A 23,708-nucleotide genomic window follows, 5' to 3' on the forward strand; every position below is an offset into this window, starting at 1 on the left:
CGATCAAGCCCACGTGGCACACGTAAGCGATAGGCCAAAAAAAACCAAATGGTACGCTGTCCAAATAATAGGCGCCATTATCAAAATGTGGAAGTGCGGATATCACTTTAATACCCTACTTTTGAATTTTGATCTCCCTCTTTTACAAAAAACCCTAAACGATATCAAATTTTCTAAGCGTCGCGGGAAATTTTCCATGGAAATCTCTTCAGCTCGAAAGCTCTGCCAAAACGTAAGTGATTAAAAACGCCATTATTTTGAAAATCTCATCTAATTAATATATTTATTCCTCAGTAATTTTCCTTTTTTCTTCCTTTGTTTTTGCATTTATTTTTTCAGCTGATCGCTTTCTCAATTCAAAGATGCCGAATCTCTGAGAATCTCTGCAGACTATCCGTTGTTCTCCAAAGCTTTCCCGATCTCGATCCTGCCGTTGTTCGAGTCGCGAGTAAGGATCTACGGTCTCAATTATCTTGAATTATTTGTAATTTTTTTGAAGATTCATCGACATTCTCATGGAATAATTCGTGGATCTATGGTCTTAATTATCTTGAATAATTTGTAATTTTTTGAAAATTTCTTTTACTATATTTTAGAATAATTTATTTTTTCTCATGGAATAATTCGTTTTATTTCTCAGAGTGAAAGTATTTAATTTTTTTATTCTCTGTAAATTGGAATCGGCAGAAAATGCGTTGAACTATTGGACAATTTGGATTCATTTGTCATTTTTTAAATCCTGGTGGTAATGCAAGTCCAATTGATATAAAAATGGGATAAAAATTGAAAACACTCATCTGTTGTTGTGAGATTCAGATACGGGTTCTGGAATTCAAATATGGATATTGACATTAATGTTGGGCGATATAACGAAAATGTCCCTCCCTTTGTTCAGTTTCAGATACAGGTGCTGGAAGCAGCTTGGCAGAGTTTCAAGACATGGGTTATGCTGGGAATCATGTTTCTGCTGAGAATTGGGGTAATGGAATAAGAAATTCTATACTACTGATATCCATGCTACCATGTTTTAATAATGCAACTACTGAAAACAAACCGAGTAGTACTCTTATGGTAATGCGTATAACCATCAGATTATTAACAGATTATGATTAGGGGTTGAGCCTCTAGCTCAACTGGAATAATCGGTTGAGGGCCCACAATCGATTTCACAATCTAAAATGAAGAGGGCTTAAGGCTTTGCATTATCAGATTATTGACTGATTATAATTAGGGGTTGAGCCAGCTTTTCAAATCAACCTTGAGGTCAGAAGTTCAATCCCAGCTTACCTATCAAAAACCAAAATTTACATATAGGTGATTTTTTGGGTGATTAATAATCTATTGTAGGGTCCACTGGTCCAGTCGATGAGTGGTTTTGATCACCAAACAGCTGGGTGCACTTGTACTTTTGGTGCACAGATTTTTCCTTTGGAAAATACACATGGACACCATATGAAAGCTCCTAAATGTTTATATTACAAAAAGCAAAGGCATATGAAGAATATTTGGTTATTATGCAAATATTTTGGTATGGTAGTCTCAATGTTGGCACATCATTTTGTAAATATTTTAGCATAATTATTTTATAAGTGCAAAAATTAGAGTAGTTACAAATGTTAAAAGGCAATTTTGGGATTATATAAAAATGAAGGGCTTAGTTATAATTTCCAATTTCAAAAGGATGCTGTTACAATATAGAAGGTTGTTGGAAAGTTGCCTTATTTCCCACCATAGTTGGTGGCAAGGCAAAAGGGAAATAGGCAAGATGCTTTTTCGGTTTTTTGAAAACCCTAGTGCAAAAAGATAGTTGGCATTCTCTCTTGTGCGTGAGGGAACGGCAACTTGAGGAGAGAGAAGAGAGAGAAAAAAAGAGAGAGAGAAGAAGAAGAAAGTGGGTTTTCTTTGGGTTTTTCTTGGGTTCCTCTTGGAGCTTTCTCTTGTGGGTTTCTCTCAGGTTACTCTTGTACGGCCTTGGTTTGGGAAGCAAGGAAAGGGTTGCGGATTTTGGGTTAAATCCATTGTAATCCTTGTACATTGTTTTTCTCATAGTGGAAGATCGTGTTTCTTGCCCATGGAGTAGGCTTGGCCGAACCACGTAAAATCTTGGTGTTCATCTTGTGGCTTAATTTACTAGTTTTACTTTCTCGTTTGATTTGTGCACGATCGTATTGTTTTGCCCGGTGGATTATCTCAACAACTGGTATCAAAGTTCAGGTGGAGCGATCGTTGAGGCCGGGCGGAGTGATCGTGGGTGTTGTGATTGGATCGCGGTTAGAGCGATTTTTTGGGGTGGAAAGATTGTCAAAGAAGATTCTTGTTCGAGGTGGAGTGCTACACCGAGAAGTGTGAAGTAATCTGAGATGGCGGTAAAATCGAGTTCTACCCAGTTCAACATCGACAGATTTGACGGAAATGGCAGTTTCACCCTATGGCAGATGAGGGTGAAGGACATCATAGTTCAACAGGGCTTGGCGAAGGCGTTGAAGGGAAAGGATGGGAAGCCGGAGAAGATGACGGGTGTCGAGTGGGAACACATTGAGTCGAAGGAGGTCAGCATGATTCGACTATGTCTGGCAGATAGCGTTATGTTTAACTTTATGGAAGAAGAAGATGAGCCTAAATTATGGGAGAAGTTGGAAAAGCTTTATATGTCCAAAAGCTTGGCCAACCGGTTGTATCTGAAGCGGCAATTGTACGGCCTGGAGATGCAGGAAGGCGGGGATCTTCTGGAACACATTACGGTGTTCAACGGGCTTGTGGATCAATTCCACAAGGTTGACAAAAAGTTGAAGGAAGAAGACAAGGCCCTTTTGCTTCTTACTTCACTTCCTGATTCGTATGACAACCTGGTGACAACTTTATTGTATGGTAAAGATACAATAAAGTTAGAGGAAGTCACGGCGTCGCTCTTATCGAATGAGATCTCTGTTCTAAAAGGCCGCCGCCTAGGCACTGGGCGCAGAAAAAACACCCCGCCCAGGCCCTGGGCGTTTAAAAAAGCAGTCTCACCGCCTGGGCGTTATTAGGCGGCCGCCCAGGCCCTGGGCGTTTTTTACTTTTTGTTATTATTTAATGTTTAGTGGTTATGCATAAAATGGTTTGGATTGTTATGTATTCAAGTATTTGTATTTTATATAAAAAAATGCAAGATATTATGAAAATATATTAATATCTAAAAAAAAAATGAAAAACGCCTCAAAACGCCTAGGCGCGGTCTGGGCGGCCTGGGCGCTGGGAGGTTAGTAAGCCGCCCAGCTCCGCCCATCGCTTTTTAGAACGTTGAATGAGATGAGGAAGAAACCTGTTCTTGGTGTAAGTGGAGAACAATGGTTGGTTGTTCATGGTGGGAATCAAAGAGGAAGGTCGTCTGACAGGGGATCAAGAAAAGGCAGGTCAAGATCCAGGGTCGGCGGAAAGGGCGTGCAATGTGACCGTTGCAAGGAATATGGCCACATTAAGCGGGATTATGAAAAGCGAACTGACCAGGTGGACAATGGTGCTACGAATACTGTGGTGGCGGTAACGAATGAATAGAGTGAAGAGTTTGGAGACGTTCTCACAATCTCAACAGGTAATCACACTTCTCCTCATGATGAGTGGATTTTAGATTCAGGTTGCTCTGTTCATGTATGCTCCAGGAGGGAATATTTTGATACATTCCAGGAGACAAGGGATGGTGTAGTGTCCTTGGGTGACGGGTCTACTTGTGATGTCACGGGAGTTGAGACGGTGAAGATCAAGATGTTCGATGGAGTGGTTCGTACTTTGGGTGGTGTTACGTATGTCCCAAAGATACGGAAGAATCTAATATCTCTTGGCTGATTGGACTCCAGAGGTTGCAGGTTTTCAGCTGCAGGTGGAGCCATGAAAATCACACGCGGCTTTATGGTTTTGGTGAAAGGAGAGAAGTGTGGGGAATTATATCGTATGGTCGGGGACACGGTGACTAGTGTTCCTAAGATCTCGATGGCTAGATGAAAACAGGGTAATGGTGTGAGCACACGTAGGGTCTCTTTCGCAGTTGGTGCAGAGATAGGTTTCCATGTTGCAGACGATGGTGAGAGTATGATAGTACCTGCGTTGGGGAGGATGGATCGAGATCCCTCTCCAAGGTTGACTAGGTGAGTCAACAGGTTGGTAGCTACACATGTGCATTGGCCGTGTTGATCAAATCGGGAGGAGTCAGAACCAAGGTGATTCGAGAGTGTGTAGCTAGTACTTGAGAAGGCCAATGGTGGTTTGCGGTAATAGCGGACCGATGGTGACATCAACGGAAAATCTTCAGGTGGCTGGGAAATAAGCCAAGGTGGAGATTGTTGGAAAGTTGCCTTATTTCCCATCATAGTCGGTGGGAAGGCAAAAGGGAAATAGGCAAGATGCTTTTTCGGTTTTTGGAAAACCCTAGTGTAAAAAGAGAGTTGGCATTCTCTCTTGTGCGTGAGAGAACGGCAACTTGAGGAGAGAGAAGAGAGAGAGAGAGAAAGAGAGAGAGAGGGAGAGAGAAGAAGAAGAAAGTGGGTTTTTCTTGGGTTCCTCTTGGAGCTTTCTCTTGGAGTTTTTCTTGGGTTTTCTCTTGTGAGTTTTTCTCAGGTTACTCTTGTACAGTCTTGGTTTGGGAAGCAAGGAAAGGGTTTTGGGTTTTGGGTTAAATCCATTGTAATCCTTGTATATTATTTTTCTCATAGTGGAAGATCGTGTTTCTCGCCCGTGGAGTAGGCTTGGCCGAACCACGTAAAATCTTGGTGTTCATCTTGTGGCTTGATTTACTAGTTTTACTTTCCCGTTTAATTTGTGCACGATCAGATTGTTTTGCACGGCGGATTATCTCAACAAAGGTTATGAGGGATTTCCATATAGTAAAAATGACCTTACAAAGCAAATATCTAAAAACGGCACCTTGCCCATGTTTCATTTAATTTGCTCTAGAGGTTGCTGCGAAATATAACTCTGGGGAGTGAGCCTAAGTGTAATTTCCTATGCTGTGAATGCAGATGGATTGCTCTCCATTACAACTACAAGTAAGCTCCTCATCTCTTGAGGTTTGTTGATCATTCTCTAATTTTATTAGGAAATATTCCTATTTATTTACAGAATTTTTTGAGTGAGATAATACATTTTAATCTTTTCTAGCATAGTTAGAAAACTTGAAGCTCTGGCTCAGATTAGTTTTGCCAAATCTTTTTTACTTACTCTGAGTTTCGTAACATTTGACATGGTATTATCAAAATATATAAATTAATAAACAAATAAGAAAATTTTATAGTTTTTCTCATAAAGGAAAACAAAATAAAAATTTAGATTAAATCTTTAAAATGTAAACATATGAGAATCATCTTGTAGTTGTAAGAATAAATATTGTTTCATGTAAAATATAATGGTAAATTTGTAATAAACCTATTGTGTTTGAGCATCACATCAATCACGAGCTCAAACTCATGGTCTGCGTGCCATCCTCCCAAAGCAGATATAGAGATCAAATAGCAAGACAAACTTTGTCTTGATTACTGTGAATGCCATGGACCTACCATAAATGGGGCACATGTGCTTGGCGATCAAAGCCGTTGATTAATCGATGGGAAATCACTAAGGTACCTAGTGGATCTAGGTACCTAACCTCATTGACAAGATCGAGGTGTTAAAAAAATCAATGGCTTGGAGAAACCCAAAAGGATGCATTTTTCATCACCCTAGATCAAGGGGCTAGCATCATCTTATATATGTGGTAACGGTGGCAATGGACTGGAGTATTGGACTTGTGCTGGCGGACAAGATTCACCGACCTAATCATCATGCATGTGGGTATAGGGCATATCGTACAATGCTCGTTCTCAATTCTCATTAATTAAGACATCCATATATCATTGTCACGCCACTTTCATAAATGATCACACACTACCAAGAGAAAGAGCAGACAGTTGGTCTGATCAATATATGAAACTGTCTGAGACGCTAACCAAAATGACTAATAAATATAGGGAAATGATTTCAGCACAAACATGTTTTGATACATGTGCTCGCCTAGCTTATCTTTTAGTATTTAAAGCTTAGAAGCACGAAGCGGGTGTGGGGAAGCGTGAGGGTCTAAAAGAGTCTAAGGTTGGGAGAGCCATGGGAGCGTTTATGTAATATTTTCTTTATATGTTTTCAAAATTCAAGTACATCAAAAAAAAAAAAAAATTTCTAATCATTTTTGTATATCTTTCAAAATCTAAGTACCTGAAAAAGTAGTAATTTCTAACCATCTTCATTTGCATGCCCTCTTTCCTCATGCTTTCTGAAGACGCCTTTGTGCTTGCTCTAATGAAGTACTTTGAAGAGTTGAGGAATTTGATGCAAGTTAGTTGGTGATGGTAAGACTCATGGAGTAATAGAAATAGGTTGGGAGCATCATGGGAGCGGTTCTCATCTATTCAGGAGCGCCATGAGAGCGGTTCCCTTCCTACGGAGTGCTGAATCGCGGTTCTCGATTGGGAGCGACCCCCATGAGGAAGATTCCTGCTTCTAAGATTTAAAGAGCTGTAAAAAGGTTATTACGATTCCCAAAAAGCACTTACAAGCCCATTAAATACTAAACGACAAGCAAGAGCGCACATGTATCAAAACATTGTTGTGCTGAAATCATTTCCCTAAATATATGTGCATTCATTTTCTCTAGAATGGCAATATGTATGTATGTATGTATGCATACATAAGAATTAATAGTTTCATATTGTTGGGTTTTGCGATTTCATACATCACAGATCTGATTTCTATGTGTGGTCCATTATGGATTTTGTTGGGTTTTATGAGTCATGGATCTAATTGTTAGCTAGGCATAAATTAATACATGTTTGTTCCATCAATGATAAATTCTGCATGAATTATCATTATAACTGGCCGTAAACTTCTAGTTTTATAGCCTAGTCTATGAAAAAATAAAGGAAAATTACAAGGCTGGGAGGAAAAAAATTTCATGCCATTTTTCCTCAATTGTTGTATTTTGGTCTTGTTTTTCCATCCTTGAACCCTACTCTCTAATGTATTCTTAATTGAAGAGATATGTTTCCATGGATTGGATTCTCAAATGGGATTTTAAAGAGTTCAGGTAATTTAAAAATTTTTAATTATATTTATTATTCGCTTATTAACAGCTACGTCCAATCCATGAATTTGACTGGTTCTGCTTAAAGAATAAGATTACATGTTTCTTATTTTTATTTTTATGAAACAACCAGTTACTACAAAAGCTTAAGTTCCTGGAGTCATTGGTGGTATCCAATTACTACAAAATCTTAAGCTGTTAGAGCTGGTGTTATTTAATCATTTATACTTCCAACACTCCCCCTCATGTGTGGCCCCTCTTTTTCTATGTTGGCCGTACATGTGGATTTCTAATATCAAGGAGTTGTTGTGTTATGAACCCACGACCTTCCGTGAGGCAATTACTCTGATACCATGTGAACGAACAATTACTCCAGAAGCGTAAGCTTTTGGAGTAATTGGTCTTCTAAGTTATTTTTTAACTACATTTACAAGTCCCAACTGACTTTTATGATGTGGTGGACTGACTGAATAAATCAAAACTCGCTCGAGTCTTAAAATCCCTGCAGAATCTTGTACGGGATCGAGTCATCCAAGAACTTGATCAAGTATTCCATCTGACTTCACTCGCCGAGTTTTCCAAAAATGATTTGCATTGTTAACCAGTGAACACTTGCAATAATGATTCCATCAAACAAATTTGGGGGACTGATATTATGAGGTTCCCATCCATGAGAGACTTGCAAGACCCTTGCAATCAGGATGTTTTGTTTAGTGGGCTCTATTGTAGACACATTACATCACAGCTCAAAAATCACCTTGCTTAGATGACCTTAACTATTCGACTGGATTCATAGAAATGGATGGTTATGCAGTTGCGGCTAGTATTCTTTTCTCATGTTTTTCCCATGTGGGGGGAATTTCAGGTAATTGTGACAAAGAAATCTATCGTTACAGTTTAAATTTGAAAGAAACTATTGCTACAACAAGGCTAACAAGGTTACCTGCAACAGCCAAAAAGGGTGGAAATTTTAGGCAAGCAAAATTTCCACATTTGTTCTTTTCCTCTCAACCACCTTTCGATGAATCATTGATGGCTCCTCAGCTTATCATATCTCCAACTGTCTAATGATTTCTTTCAGTGGTACTGAAGTATCTTTCTCCACCAATGGGAGCATTGAAGAATTTGTGGCATGGATCACTGGCTTTTGCCGAAAGGTTTGGCTTGCTCCTGGCAGCTTACTTCAAATTTCCCTTGAAGGGTCAATATCTAAACTGCGCCAGAGTGATAGACTTAACTGAAACCATTTGAGCTGGACCATTGGATTAACTGGCCTACTGATAATGGGACAACCAAAAATTAGGGAGAGGAATTAAGTAACCAAAACTTGCTTTCTTTCTTTTAAGTGTTTCAAAGATAGTGTGTCTGATTTACAGTTTCTCATTGTTTTTTCCTTTTTGCAGATACTCATCTTAAAAATTCCTGTAAGTTCCATTCATTACTGTCATTTTGGTTTACCTACAACATTTTTTCAGATCTTTATGTTTACGTACTACAACATTTTGGCACCTAAAGAAACTTTCGTGATTACGGAGCTGAATCCAATGACTTTTTTGAAGAGTTCCTTGTTTCACTTCTGTTTGAGATACGGAGAGAATTTTATTGCCGATGCTGCTTAGTTTATTTCTCCTAGATACACATAATCTCATTGTTGGAAAGACTCAGTAAAATCAAATACAATTTTCTTTGTAGATATGCAAGTTTCAGACTTTCAGGTCTCATGTGAAATTTTAATTGTCATTTTATATTGGTTTTGTACCTTAACTTTGATTATCACTGCCATAGACGGAGCACATGACAGTAGCCATCATTACCAAGGGGGAAGGTTTCTTCACATTTGATCCCATATCTTCAGGAAACCATTTTGTGATGAGTCTTGTTCGACCTTTCATTGAGGAGTATGTCTATTACTTAGAATTTGAACTTACTTATTCATTTACAAGCAACTGCCTGTTTACCTTTATTAAGGGAATGAAATCCCAAATGCAATTCTGTTTCATGTTAGCAACCGCTTCCAGTTTCCTACATGGCTTTGTGAAAGATCAAAACACAGCTTCATCAAAGAAAATTGGTTCCTTTATTGAGGACAAGGCAGATATCACTGCAAAATGTCCGATGAGAACATATCATAAGCAAATAAGCAGCAGACTTCTAAGTGGAGACTGGATAAAATTAGATATGCACAATTTGCAGAGGTTTTGCAAGTTTGCACAAAACTATGGTTTGTTGAAGATATAGTTGATCTATTAGCTTTAGACTGATTTGGAGGGGAAAAACGATTTCATTTAGTAGCAGGATGAACCACCACACACACAATGCCAAAAAAATGAATTTACATAAATCCCTAAAAGAAAAGAAACTATTTTCTCTCCTAACCGAATTGCTTCCCACCAAGTTGTATCCTCTTGATATTCATGGCTCATTGCCAAATTGAATATTATTCGTTGTGTTGAAAGGTTTCAATCTATGATACTCTGATACTTATGTAGGTCCAATGTACCATGTCCGACACACTGCAATATTGATACTCGTACTTGGATACTCTAATATTTCATAGATATTTTTGTTGGTCAAAATAACTATAATGTTTGAACTTTGAAGCATTTATCACTCTCTTCAAATTAACTCTTGACTTTTTTCTTGTTATTGTCACATATTTTCAAATATAATTTTGAACATGTGAGTAATAATGTAATATAGCTGTTATTTCAAATTTACTATTAGTTTCATTGTTTTAGTTTAATCTCGTTAAGTTTTATAATATTTTATCTATACATATCCTGTGTCCTATCTCATGCTGCGGGACACCCGTGTTTGTATCCGCACTATAGAATTTTAGAAAATACCGATCCGTATCTCTATTCCCATGACCATATCCATATCTGGGCACCATAGGTTTCAACATGAGAAACTATTAGATACACTTCTTTTCTTATATTTTAATATCTATTCATACTGATTTGCTTGCTAAGGCTTCGTGAATGGACCAAATTTTTAAATTTCGGGTCCGGTTGGAAATTTTAGTAGAAATCCTATAAAATCGCAAAAACTGATGGAAACATATGCAAATGATTGAATTTTAAGATGAAACTTCAGGAAGTTGCGGAAAACTCCATAAGATGATCATGGAATGAGGTTTGATTAAGCAAAACCATTTAGAGCCAAGCAGCCCTAAATGGGTGCTACCACTCCCATGCTTCCTTAAGTTGAATTTTGATGGTTCCAGCTTGGAAATCCTGGGCCGGCAGGTGTTGGTGGTCTTCTTCATGAGCATAATGAAAACGAGGTGGGCCTTCTCGGAAAATATGATGGCATCGCCCTCAATGTCTCAATAAGATAAGATTCACTGATTACGCTTACACCTCCTTACTGATCACTCTGATCAATGGGTAAATCCAGTAATTTCACACTTAATCTCATTCATTAATTTAGACCATTGATTTAAGACCAGTGATTGCCCTCATAAGATCTTACAGATCCATGTAGGGTCTATGTGCTCATTTTGTTACTTTTTTGCATTGTTTCTTGTTAATTTTTATTTATTTCATATGTATCTTTCATTTAGGTTTGATATTTGACATTCTTTGACCTAGGTCTACTACCTATTATGTAGTTGTGTTAGTGTATTGCATACTTGCACAGTTCCTTCCTTTAATCATTCAAGGTGTTCCTTGCATGATTTTTTATGTTGTTGGGATTAGCAGTCAGTGAGATTGTGTAGCTTATTTGCTTGCTATCACTTTCTTGTTTTAAATTCAGTCAATTGTTGTTTTATGATTCAAGAAAAATTCACTCATCTGTGTTAAAATATCACTTATCTACTATTTCAGCATATTGTGTTGCACAGCAAATAAATATTTCAGGCATACCTAATTTTTTAATTCTTTTGGTTATGCATCTATCGGGATGATGGGTAGCTATTTGCATTGGTCAGTTTTGATTCTTGTGATTTTTCCAGAATGTTGCAGTTGAACTGATAGTTGAACATATGAACAGTCCCAGTTCAAGATATGAATATTTTCTTCAGGCAAATGAGGGCGTTCTCCTACCTAGTTCGGTCTCATATGTTGAACGCCTAACTTCTGGTGTTGAAGAGTATATTCTCAAGCATAGAAATGCTTTAGATAGAGAATTCCAGACTTGCTTCTCAAGTAGGTAAGCTTCGTAAAGTCCAATGCTCACTTTATTACTGGTTTGTGACAATTCAGTCATATTAACTGTTTACTTTTGGTAACTGAACAGATTCATTTGTGATGTTTTTCAATTGATCAATCGTTAGTTCTAATTTGAAAAGTAGTTTAGTTCAATAATAAAGGGAACCAGTTTTAGCTGAACTAATTCAGACATAAATTGAAATTGCCATTCAAACAGGAGAGGATAACTACTTGTTTGAAAAACTGAGTTTTCTTCCCAAGTTCATTCCTTCAGTTTAATCTAGTGGTAATGTTTGTAATTCAAGGAATGGATGAAACACAATCTATTTCCAGCAGATAACTAGTGTGATTTCAATTATTGCTTGTATGGGTACTGTGTATTTCCATATAATGAAAAGAGTTAATTATGTTTGGCTGTAGTTCTCTTTTGAACCTGATAAGCCTAGCTTGTTCATGTTTTCTAGAGACTCATATAACAATACCAGTACCAGATCATTTAAGAAACCTATACCATTGCAGGCGTTCTAGTTCCTTTTATAATCTGGCTATTTTCTCTTGATTCATCAAAGGGTATTGTGTAGCCTCCAATCACCTTCATAACAGCGTAGTCAGATTTTCACATCCCTCATTCCAGGCTGTCTAGCTTGGTCTGGCATTACCTCTCACTTGTGCCACCTGGCTATTTATTTACCACAAAATCCGTCACACTTGTCTTGGCCGTGCGAGTTCATAGATATAAGTGTGCATACTCATACATAGATACTGCACCCACCTCATTCTCCTAGAGCTGACCTGATAATCATTAAGCTTCTCATTTGCCGCTATTGCCAATTCGCCTTCTGTGTCCACTTTCCGTGGCCCATCCAATGGTGATACATCTCATCAATCCAATTGACATAATCGTTGCATGGATCACTTTGATGCACAAGCACAATTTATTTATACCCAGGAAAAACAACTTTTGGCAAGTGCTATCAACTTTTTAAACAAAGCCCTTCAAACATAAGCTAGGTGTTTTAGCCCTTTGAATCCTAGCGGTTTAGTGTCGTTCCATGATGGTGCATCTCACTGACACATAGTGCATATGTCTTTTTGCAGTTAAGGTAGGCTAGAAAGTTTTTAATTCCATCTTGACATGCCATACAATATATGCACTGATTGTTAAGAAGATATACTTTAAAATTATGTGCATTATGCCATTACTTGCCACTTTATGCCATTAAATGATAGAATTTTATTGATGGTGTTATTTGACTTCGAAGAAAACATTTAAAAGTTGGAAGTGGGGTAACATGCACTGCCGAAAGCATCCGAAATACAGAACAGGTTATGGAAGCCGTGATTGTGATAGTGGAAGTACCTGAGTCATCAGATTGTTCCTGCTTGAGGGCATGCAGTACAACAACAGAGGTTAGAAACAAGATACTTTTCTTGGCATATGCATATATGATGTTTTAGTTACACTCGTTCAGCTCAAAAAACAGTGGGGCCACATGAATGTATGATCTAAACCATTCATTGTTGGGCCCCATCATAGATAGGCTGTGTTCCAAAAACGGTTCCCAAAATTGAGTGGCTTAGATCATCCATTCATGTGGGTATGCTGTCCCTTTAGGCTGCACAAGCGCTGCATGTGCATGTACCATTAAAACTCATGCATATATACTATTTAATGTTAAAACACCACCATTTTTACATATAGAAAGTGGCATATGATATGCATTTCATGATTAAATGCCTCATTTGGTTATATACCTTGGATTAACTTTGGACTTTTCTATTTGAAAAAAAAAACAGCTTTCCATTTCAATTTTTTTGAGGAATTTTCTAAGCTAGTTATTCTGAGGGCATCCTGTCCACAGGCTGTTAATTACCATGTTACAGTCTAACAGAATCATCTGCACTATGTTCCTGCACAAAAAGTGTGACATGACTAGTTCATTGTTCTCCTCTTGTGATGAGTGGCCTCTCCCAACAATGACTAATGATTGAACTACATGCTTGACGATAATACGCCTTTCTACCTCAGAAAACCCTAAAAGATCTGAGGCAATGTGATGCAGTACAGAAGTGAAAATCACGTTTTGGAGGATTAGAATCCAGCTTGCAAGTTAGAATAGGTGAAATCAGGAAGATAAGAGTAATCTCACTCAACTTCCATTCAGTAATTGGTATTCTGGTGGTTTGAGGCCGTAAGTGTCATTGGCCATGAGGTGTAGGGTTCAAGATTGCTATTGAGAGGAAAGAGAGAGAAAAAAAAGAGGTATTCTAAAATACCTCAACTTAAAAAAAAAAAAAAACCGATGCTGTTTCGCTCATCAATCGATTTGTGGTCAGATCTATCGATTGATGGCTGGAGCTCTCGATCAATAAATTGCTATCTCGATTGATGGTTATGGCTATCAATTGATGAATCGTGTTCCCAAATTTGATAAAACATGGGCTCCTCTTGATAGATCTCCTCTTGGATTTATCTTGATCGTCATTGTTCTCCTGGCCTACATCATAATGGAATTAGTCATTTTGCTTGTTTTTCCTTTTTGAATGATAAGAAAATTTATTAAAAAAGCAAAAGAAGAAAAATTTCAAGTGGGCAATGATTGCCCAACAACCTATGATCTGTAGACATATCCGCAGACTTGTGTGTCAAGTGTTGACACGGATACGAGCTGTCTAACACTTGAAACCCCAAAAAATGTAGAAACGGAGACACACCCGTACACGTACTTATATATAAAATTACTGATTACTAATTATAATTTGCAACGAAATAAATATGGTATTCCTTTAACAAACTAATAAATTTTAGGATTAAGCAACTATAAGTCTCAAAGAAACATGGGACAATCAGATGCAATGCATTCAAGTTATCTTTAGTCTCCAATATGCATCGAGAAACAGAGACCAATAGGATACAATGAATATAATATTTGAAGAGTGTTTATTTAGTGTTTTAGGCTTAGGAGAGTGGGGATAACAACAAGTATTATATAAAGAAGAGTTAATGCCTTGCAAGATGTAGACCCTGAACATACTCCAAAAATGCCCTTACTTCTCCTTAACCAGCAAGAAATTAGTTAGAAGACTGTGTTTCCAAATTATTCCATGATATTTGACGCTTGTAACAGAAATGACATACTCACTGTATTATTATAACAAACTCTTTAGTGCTTTTACTGATGGGGTCATCATTTTCTTCCAAGATGATCTGTTAGTCTAGCCCATCCTAGAATGGTTCCTATTTGCTTCTCTTTCCAGCTTAATAAATTCCTTACACTGATTTAAAAAACTCTCAGTATTAGAGTTTACAAGTATCCATTGCTCATTTTATTGCTTAAGAAATTTAGTTGATTACTTGGGACTGTCTAACAATAAATCATTTTCCAGGTTTTATATTTCCAGGACTTCTCACCTTCTTCTTCAATCCCACTCTCATCTCTGAATGCATTGACAAGCATTGACTGGCAGAGTTATGGTTTGACCTTGAGAGATAATCATGTGGATTTAGATGGCAATGCAGTATTAAAATGGGAGAATCTACCACCATTTACCCATATGGATATTGTTCTCCACAGTTACCATAAAAAATATCCACTTGTTTATACGTCATGTCATATTATTTAATCCTCCACATTTATCATAAGAAACCTCTATTATGTTACATGCATCGTAGTTTTTCAGTAAACGACATTTTGTTACTCTCCTTCAAGATGTTCATCCATTCCTTGACATGTTGATAAGGCCATGATACCACAAACACAGCAAAGAACTCAAGTTGACAGAAATCTTGTAAAGAAAGCAGTTAAGCTCGCCATAGATGATTTGAAGACTAAGTACATGGGAACTTTTCTCAGCCCACATGCTCTGAAGGTAAATCTGGCTCTTTTTCTCCTGATAAATGACACATTGAAGGTTTCCAAATATGTTTGGTAATTTTCTGGTTCTATACCTTTATTCTGAAATTGGTACTCTAGCCACCAATTTTTTCTTATTTTAACCAAGGGCAGGAAAACCAGAAGCTGCAAGGATGTAAGTAATCATGCATCTGAAAATTTGAACAATATTTGCTGACTGGGTAGGAAAAAGATGAGGTAAAAAGATGTGGCTTCAGGGAACCAGTTTTTTTAAAATAATATTCTCAATATAGTCAATACAAAAATTCCCTTTATCACAAACAAGAAGTAATAATCTACATCCATCTAACATTAAGGCCCTGTTTTTTTTGGATTTTGATAACCGATTGTGAGTTCCAAACTGATTATTGGACTCAAAATTACGTTTAATTTTGAGTCCAACAATCGGCTTGGGACTCACAATTGGTTATCAATATCCAAAACAAACAGGGCCTCAGTGCAAGTAGCATGTAATCAACAGTTCTACATTGTCACAAGTATCTAGTCTTTTCTCTAGCGTCTGTCATTCACTCTATCTTTGTTTCTTTCTGGTACTCCTTTGTCATTAGCTTTGGTTTTGATTATTCTCAGATTCGAAGCTATGCCCCTGATCTCTCAAGAACAATTGCGGGTCTGATATTGTCATCCAATGATTCAGTGTTCCGAGGAGAATGTGCGTCTCTTCTTCGCTTGGACCCTCTAGATATTGGCGAAGAAGGAAAAGTTGAATCTTCCATCAGGGAAAAGATTATTGGGGTTATAGAGATGAATGATAGAAGACCAAAGAGAGGCAGAGATCACGCACCCTGCCTCTTCGAAGACGATGGCATTCATGACGAAGACTATCGGGATGAAAATGATGACTATGAAGAAGGCGAGGAAGGTGTTAGTGTTTTGGATCTTTAAGTCTTTGCTAATCATTACAGTTCTGTTTAACAAGATCAAATTCCCAACATATTCTTACACATCATGACATCATCCATTATAAATGATGAACTCCATCATGTTAGATACCATACATCATTGTATTGCACTTACAGGAAGAGAAGCTGAGGTAAGCAATCCAAATTCTTATATACATTTGCATGTTGGCCTCAAGAGTTAGATACTATATTTCATCTTATAAATGATAGGTACATGATATGGTCAAATAATATATCATGGCCATTAATGTGGGATGGCCTACATTTTTTAAAACTCCCAGCGAAGTATCGACTCGCCTGAGTTGACTCAGTTATTCCTTGACCAAGTTTGACCCTTAATGAAAAATCGATCCGAGTCGATCTTTGATTCACCCGTCAGCTTGATACACACGGAGACGATAAGGAGCCCTGTGTCTATCCAATGGTCTAGGATGAGGCATCCTATGGAAAATTGCCACCTGGCAATCTCTGAATTTTGACAATTTCAAGAAAAGGGGTTCCCCTCTATCAAACCTGCACTACATATTTAACCAGCTGATATCTCCACTACCATATTTTGATAATGGCACCACTAGCCTGCTTTATACTTTTTGATTAGGTGTTGATAGCATTAGCATCTTGGGTACTGTTACATCTAATAAAAGCTTTATAAGGGCATGGAACAGAGTGGTGGCATTATCAAAATATGGCAGTGCTGATATCAGTCCCCTTTTATTCAAATATTTTTGTAACCAATAAAGATTTTGGAAGATGAAGGAAAATGTATTTTTCACACGACATGGACATCTTTCAAATTGTTCGTCCAGTGGGCACATTAATGGAGATGTCATACTCATACACACCCCAACAATCTCTCTCTCATTTGTCAAGTGGTTAGAATTTGTCCAAACAGAGAGACTTTCTTCAGTCTTTACTATTGCATACCCATGGTAGGTAGGACCCAAATGATACCATTGCCCAAGCAATGCTTCTTCTCATGGGAAATATTGGATTAACTTCATCTCATAAAATCATTCCCTATTAAATATACTAAAGAAAAGAGAAGATCAAAAGCAAAGGGGCTTTTCTAAATCTTGGATAAGCTGTTCCTGGGATTGGCTACCCTGCTCGGATAATTTTATCCTGAATTTACCTTCGATCCCTCACCCTGCTTGTATAATAATATACCTTACCCATTGGGGCTGTTTTTTTTTTACATTGTTCATTTCATTTAGTAAAATATATGAATTAAGCATTAATTTCACATCCCAAGATAATGATTGAAGGAGACTCATATGTCCTGATCAACATGATGAAAGTAAGCTAGATCTTTCCTTATGCCATGTCTTGCTCAGCTCAACTTTTTCAATGAAAACATTTTTTTTTCCTTGAAAAATGTTCCAAGGAAAAAAAGAGAACAGCTATAGCATGGGTTGTTTTTATCAAGACTTTTGTTGAAAAAAAATTACATAATTAAAAAAAGGAGACTCTGTAGCCACAACATCGTGGTTTCTCAATTGCACTGTAGATATGGGGAAAATGTTTGTGAGCTAGAGCTCATATAAAGCTTATATGAGCTAGACCTCACTAACATAGGGCGCCCACATTGTTTGGATGATCCAAAGCATTCATTTGATAGGGCCACATATAGATAGGGTGTGCCCAAAATATCAACTTCATAGGATCGTCCCGACCCTTCCATATGTGGAGGTTAAACAAGTTTTGGATGGATTCAGCTGATTACTTCCGATGTTTATTTTTTCATTCACTTGCATGAATTTTTTGGAAAAGTCTGGGAAGGAAAAATAATTATAAGGCGTTTGGCAGCCATAAAAGTTTTTCATGGAAATATTGGTTTATCAATTGGTGGAGAGTGGAGAAGGGCAAGAGGATGGGAGAGGCTGAAAATTGAGAGGCTATGAGTAAGGAAAGGAAGAGAAGTGGATGAAAACCCGGATTTTTGTGTGTGTGTGTTTTTCAGCCACTTCACATCATCTCCTCACTCATGTCCTCTCAATTCTCTCCCCGTCAATCCCTTTCTCAACACTTAGTAAGTTTATATTCCATGAAAATCAAATTCCTGGTTCTCAAACATGGCCTAAAAGTTCCTACTTATTTTACACAAGAAAAAAGATAACTTGAATCGGTCCTATTTAACGTTATTATGATATCCCTCTAGAGATCAGCCATAATCATATCATTTCCCTAAATCCCAAGAAAGAAAAGAGAGGTGCAACATGAAGACTTTCCATTATGATATCCAAAGAGGGCCTTGGTGATTAGGGTTTTGGTTAATTATCTCTAATCTTTCTTTCAATAAAAATTATCATGCATATGCACCCATGAATGCGTGAGTGCGAGGTGGCACAAACATTAAGAACACACACACGGGGTCCGAGAGAGAGAGAGAGAGAGAGAGAGAGAGAGAGAGAGAGAGAGAGAGAGAGAGAGAGAGAGAGAGAGTCATATACACAGAATAAAATACCACTTAAAAACTTAAATATGCATCCATAAAGAGTTTCACAATAAGTATGAACTAAAGAGTCTTACAATAACAATGGGCTAAACATAGCTTCACAACAAGTATGCTCCCATCTCTTAGAAGTGGATAGAATTTATGGAGATGAACACTAAACATTTTGAAGAGGACACCACTTTTAATCACTCTGAAGACTCTTATGCAGCTGAGGATGCAGGAATATAGGAAATTGTGGGCTCGGGCACGGAAGCCATGATCGAAGGCCTCACACCCTCAGGAACAGGATCCTCGGCCTTGAAGTCGAGCGACTCATCATTGTAAATGACCTGCCATTTCTCTACTAACATCTTAATATCCTCCCTTTGCATGTTGGCTTCCAATCCGGTGTACCTCCATGGCTTAGAACCCTATATGAAAATTAAAGGTTAAGAGAGAAGTACCATTCAAGACCTAGAGTAAATATTAGGTAGTTAAAATGTTTCTTTTTTTTCCTTATTTTTGTGGGAAATATAATGGACGAATTTAAAGGAAGAGGAAGACTTACAGCTGCACAATAGTGCACCACCTTAACGTTTTCGAGCTCGACGTTCTCAGGGTGACGCCAGAGCATGGCTAGAACAAGGTTGTACACCAGAGGGATTGGCTTGTATGTGTGTTGGAAGAACATGTTCAAGAAATCCTGCAAATGACGTAAAAGAAGGAAAATGAGATATAGAAAAAAGAAGAAGCCATATTTCATTACACTAACATATCATTATCATCATCATTAACATCATATGAAGAAATAATCCATAGTTGATGAATATACGTTGATATAGTTAAGAAAAATACTAAAAAGGAAGAAAATTGCATCATATGTGCTTATAATTTACCTGCTCCGCGAAGGGTGTTGGGGGAGTAATCTGAAGAGTCTCAAGGAGAGTATCATAAGTTAACCGACTAGGCTCGAACACGAACATCCCTGCATTGAAGTAAAGAGCAGGTGGGGTGCCCATCTCCACAGGCCATTTCACCTTGTCCGGGCATTGTTGGCAATACCCGATCGAATATTGGCGCGAGTGACTCCATGTCTTCTCGCAGAAACAATCCATTACAGCATAGAAGTACCCGTCCGCCAGGTCGAAGAGATGGTCTATGCTATCAAACAGTTGAATATCCGCATCCAAGTAAATCATCTTGCTATACTCCTCAAACTACAGTGAAATTAACCCCAATTAACTAATAAATTAACTAGATAATCAATAAAACCATATAATACATCAATTATATAACTAATCTGTTCTTTTTACGACCATTAAAAAATGGATGTAAAATTTGTTCTTCGCCCATTTTACGCTGGAAGGAACATGGCCTAAAGAAAAAGGAAAGCTAATATTACAGGAAAAAAAATCATGGTAGCCAAACATGCACTGTATGGTAGAGTTTGTCCAATATTGCAACTAGAATGTAGGGAAACTCCCATTCTTCTCATGCAAATAACTAAATACATGTGGAAAAAACTGAGCTTAGACTGTTGTATTGATTAAGGACATTAAGGTACCATCTACACCAATAGACAAAATATCAGTGTAAATTAGAGAAATGATATCTGCACTCAATTTTTATAACAGCACTCTATCCTCACACCCTACTGATTTATTATTGATAGCTTTTGGGACTGTAAAAGATTTTTAAAGTGATAGAAAATGTAAATTAAATTAAGAAATTAATATAGCAGTGCCATTATTTTTAAAAAAAAAGTGTGGATACCATTTCCCATAAAATATGGTAACCATATTACTATAGTAAAAGTCTAAAACTCGACAAGTTGGCTTGAAATCGGACGATTTAACTCAGGCACAACAGAAAATCCTATTGAAGAGTTGATGGATAATTTAATGAAACTATATGGGAAATACATGGAAATTTATGAAACTTAGGCCCTGTTTGGATTGCAAGGATTTTTTTGAAAAAGTTTAGAAAGGAAAAACTTTTCTTAAATTTCTTGTTTTTCAATTGTTTGATTACAAATGAAAAAAAATGTAACTCCATTGCAGTTTAAATTTTGTTTAGAGGGACCTTCAATTTATAATTATATCCCTCAAAATAAGCCATAACAAATATAATTTTCTCTAAATCGTGGAGATGAAAAAATTTCACTAGGAACATTTTTTCTAGCCTTAATACCAGTAAGGGATTTGCTAGGCAATTTCGCGGCTCACTTTTGCGGGAGACAACAGCTACACAGGCTCACTTTTTTACCCGATTCTGTCTTATTCATTTAATTCATCTGAGGTCGCTGTCCTCTCTCGCAAAAGTGAACAAAATTTCCTAGGAAATCCCTTCAACTAAATAAATAGTATGGTAATCTTCTTCTTTTTTGTTTATTTTTTTATTTTTTTTGTATTCACTTACATCCCATATACGTAGCTTGGAGTAGTTAAGGACATAATAAGCCATGGCAAATTGAACATGGTTCTCAGGCGGGTAAATTGGCTCAATCTCCTTCAAAATGCAACCTTGGGACCTCAAAATCTCTCGGTGTTCCTCAGGCACATCAGGAAGCATTGCTACTACTAAAGGGTATGCACTCTTCACCTTGCGCAAACCCTTAGCCAATCCAACCACACCTTTCACATAGTCCCCAGTACCAGCTAAGAATGTCACAAAGGCCCTCTTAGAGTAACCCGCGTTAATCGTCGCAACCTTTCCGGTGCCGGAAAAGGCGTCGATTGGTGCACCTGGGGCCATTGCTAGTCACCGAAAACTTGCGTCGGTGACCGGAAAATCAGAAGGATCAGGGTTAAGGTAAGGGAAGTAAAAGAGCAACAGTACTAAGTGGCTACTTCACTTGCCTCGTTCCTGAACTGTAGTATGGGTGCAACCTTTCTTATATAAACCTCAAATGATGATTTAATGCGTGCGGAATGACATGAAATGAAACTCAAATGAAGAATTGAGGTCATTTTCGTCTCTTAATTATTACTTGCTTGTTTTTTTGGTTTCTAATGAGCTTATATTTGGACGGAAGGAATGAAAATCGTACGAACTACCGTTGATCTAGCCTTATCACTAGAATCAACGGCTTAGATTCGGTTGGGTCGTTGTTATTTGGAGAACAATATTCGCAAGGTGCATCTCTATTGGGGCGGGCGTCAAGTGGGTGTCATTTTCTAATGGGAAAGCGTCAAGGGAGGTAGAACTCGTGTGGGGATTGGGGAAAGCTCGGATGACGTGGCATGTGGGGGGCCAAAGTGCCAAACGTAGCCTGATTCCTTCAAATTTAGAGACTCCCCTAAATGCTTGAACCTGGTTTGGCTCGATGCTTGTGAAATTGCCTTATACTCGAGTAATGAGATTTTACGTATTTTTCAAAAAGTATAGTGGGGCCCACATGTTGGAAGATCTAAACCATTCATTTAGATCACCCCAACTTAAATAACATGGGCCCCAAAAATCATCTCGTAAGGATGATCCTAACTATCTGATCGGTAGGAGACACATTACAAAAACTCTATCGATCGGAGGGTTAGGATCATCATTTGGAGATGATTGTTGGGCCTAACTTATTTATGTTAGGGATCCAAATGAGGAGAAACTATATAGTGGCCGACTGTGAAGTCCAGTCAAGGTGGCACGTCAAACGTACCACCCTAGCTTGATATTTAATGTAACGGTAGCATCTTAAAAAGTGCGCAAACGTACCACCCTGGCTTGATATTTAATGTAACGGTAGCATCTTAAAAAGTGCGCTGCTCTTGGGTCAAATATCAAGGGTGGTACCGCTTTGACGGTACTTGATAGTCCAGACACCATATAAAAACTCCCAAATGAATAGTTAATTTGGTTCTTCGAACAATGTGGGCCAGACATACTTATTGAAAAATACGCACAAGGGCGGACATTTTGTAAAAACACCTTGACATCATATAAGCTCGTTTTTGCAAGGGCGCCCCTTATTTTAGCATTTAGCATTCCCCTCTCATTTATGTACACCTTTAAAATTTATACTAAATCATGTTTAAAGAAAGAAACAGGATAATAAGATGGTCTCGTCTTGATGAATGAACTAATCATGATGTAATGCATGTGTGGCATATGTTTATGGTGATAAGGACTGTTTACCGTAAAAAAGAATTATATTAGTCAAAAAAGAAGCCTGGGAGACACGGGCGGAGCTAGGAATTTACACTTGGGGGGGGGGGGGGGGGTGACTAATTTACATTGGCTTGCATTGGTCATTGGGGGGCCATGGCCATTAAACTATCCAAGCATACATGTGCATGCCATGTACAGTAAAAGAGATTTTGCTAGTCATTGGGGGGGCCATAGCCATGGCCCCGCTCATGCTATATGTGCCTCTGCCCCTGCCGGGAGACAACCCGCAATCGAGAAGATCGAAAACAAGGCCAAGAAGAAACAAAACCGAGAACAGTGGAGGGGAATAGTCATTTTCTTGTTACGAGAGTAAAATTTGTTTTACACCCATTTTGCATCCAACGAAATGGAACCCTAATATGTCATATTGCATATTAAAAATCAGAGATTTCATGTGCTGCATTAACTTGAAGTTCAATATTTTTTTAAAAGAACAGTTGAGCCCACATCATAGAATGATTCAAACTGTTCGTTTATAGGACTCTTAGTTAGGAAAACACCCTTTTAAAAGAACAAAACTCGGCTCCAGACCGGTGTGGAGGAAGTTCCTCCAGCCCCTCTAATAGCAGGGGTGGTGGAAATATCAAATCCACCCCTACTTATTATTTTTTAGAAGGAATTGATATTTCCACACCTGCCACTATTGCGCTATAAGCGAGGGGTCTGGAGGAAAGTTTCTCCAGACCAGTCTGGACCCAAGTTTTATTCATTTTAAAAGGCATTCTTTCCTGAAAAAAGCGTTTTATTGGTTTGCCGTTTAATACAATGTTTAAAACTTCTACAATAAAAAAAAACTTCATATTTTTAGGAAAACGTTTAAAATGCATCTTAAACGTATTAAACATGCTTTTGGCCATTTTTCCATCTTTACCCTTACTAAATTTTGTAAATGATAAAATTTTAAGTGTGTGTGTTTTTTTTTTTTTTTTTTGTACTTTCATTTATTTTACGACGTTTTTTATTGGACCAATACCATTTTAACCTTGAATTTTTCCATTCCCATTTTTTTCAAATGTTTTGCTAACTATGGCTGGGCTACAACCCCGAATATCATCTCCATAG

The 23,708-nt window shown here is 37.7% G+C and overlaps 2 protein-coding genes across 3 annotated transcripts; one reads left to right on the plus strand and one right to left on the minus strand.

The window, feature by feature from the left end:
• The first annotated feature begins 153 nt into the window (after window positions 1–153).
• Window positions 154–16,204, plus strand: LOC143884446 (type 2 DNA topoisomerase 6 subunit B-like). 2 transcript variants are annotated; one of them, XM_077388022.1, is made up of 12 exons: window positions 154–232; window positions 340–448; window positions 896–979; window positions 4,992–5,018; window positions 7,947–8,055; window positions 8,163–8,238; window positions 8,485–8,505; window positions 11,040–11,236; window positions 12,498–12,645; window positions 14,623–14,820; window positions 14,974–15,105; window positions 15,720–16,204. In XM_077388022.1, the coding sequence occupies exons 1-12, from the start codon at window positions 197–199 to the stop codon at window positions 16,032–16,034; spliced, it is 1,452 nt and encodes a 483-aa protein (XP_077244137.1). In that variant the 5' UTR covers window positions 154–196; the 3' UTR covers window positions 16,035–16,204. The 2 variants fall into 2 exon arrangements, with proteins under 2 accessions (XP_077244137.1, XP_077244138.1); XM_077388023.1 differs by lacking the exon at window positions 4,992–5,018.
• A 2,294-nt stretch (window positions 16,205–18,498) lies between these two features.
• On the minus strand, window positions 18,499–21,363 carry GOLS4 (galactinol synthase 4). The gene is made up of 4 exons (XM_077388024.1): window positions 20,904–21,363; window positions 19,382–19,702; window positions 19,054–19,188; window positions 18,499–18,916 (listed from the first exon to the last, which is right to left on the minus strand). Exons 1-4 carry the CDS (start codon window positions 21,237–21,239, stop codon window positions 18,707–18,709), a joined length of 1,002 nt encoding a protein of 333 aa, XP_077244139.1. The 5' UTR covers window positions 21,240–21,363; the 3' UTR covers window positions 18,499–18,706.
• Between the last annotated feature and the right edge of the window lie 2,345 nt (window positions 21,364–23,708).

The sequence above is a fragment of the Tasmannia lanceolata genome, unplaced genomic scaffold (genome assembly GCF_043159265.1).
Source record: "Tasmannia lanceolata isolate RefF3 unplaced genomic scaffold, GAP_Taslan_0.1 ptg000008l, whole genome shotgun sequence".
Taxonomy (NCBI): domain Eukaryota; kingdom Viridiplantae; phylum Streptophyta; class Magnoliopsida; order Canellales; family Winteraceae; genus Tasmannia; species Tasmannia lanceolata.

Excerpts from the sequence above, each read along its gene's own strand:
- GOLS4 (XM_077388024.1), bottom strand. The coding sequence starts at position 21,239 with ATGGCCCCAGGTGCACCAATCGACGCCTTTTCCGGCACCGGAAAGGTT. Across the intron at positions 19,189-19,381 it reads CAACACCCTTCGCGGAGCAG|GATTTCTTGAACATGTTCTT; the intron begins GTAAATTATAAG and ends CGTCATTTGCAG. Across the intron at positions 18,917-19,053 it reads TGGTGCACTATTGTGCAGCT|GGTTCTAAGCCATGGAGGTA; the intron begins GTAAGTCTTCCT and ends ATTTTCATATAG.
- LOC143884446 (XM_077388022.1), top strand. The coding sequence starts at position 197 with ATGGAAATCTCTTCAGCTCGAAAGCTCTGCCAAAAC. Across the intron at positions 233-339 it reads CTCGAAAGCTCTGCCAAAAC|CTGATCGCTTTCTCAATTCA; the intron begins GTAAGTGATTAA and ends TTATTTTTTCAG. Across the intron at positions 14,821-14,973 it reads TTCTCCACAGTTACCATAAA|AAGGCCATGATACCACAAAC; the intron begins AAATATCCACTT and ends TGACATGTTGAT.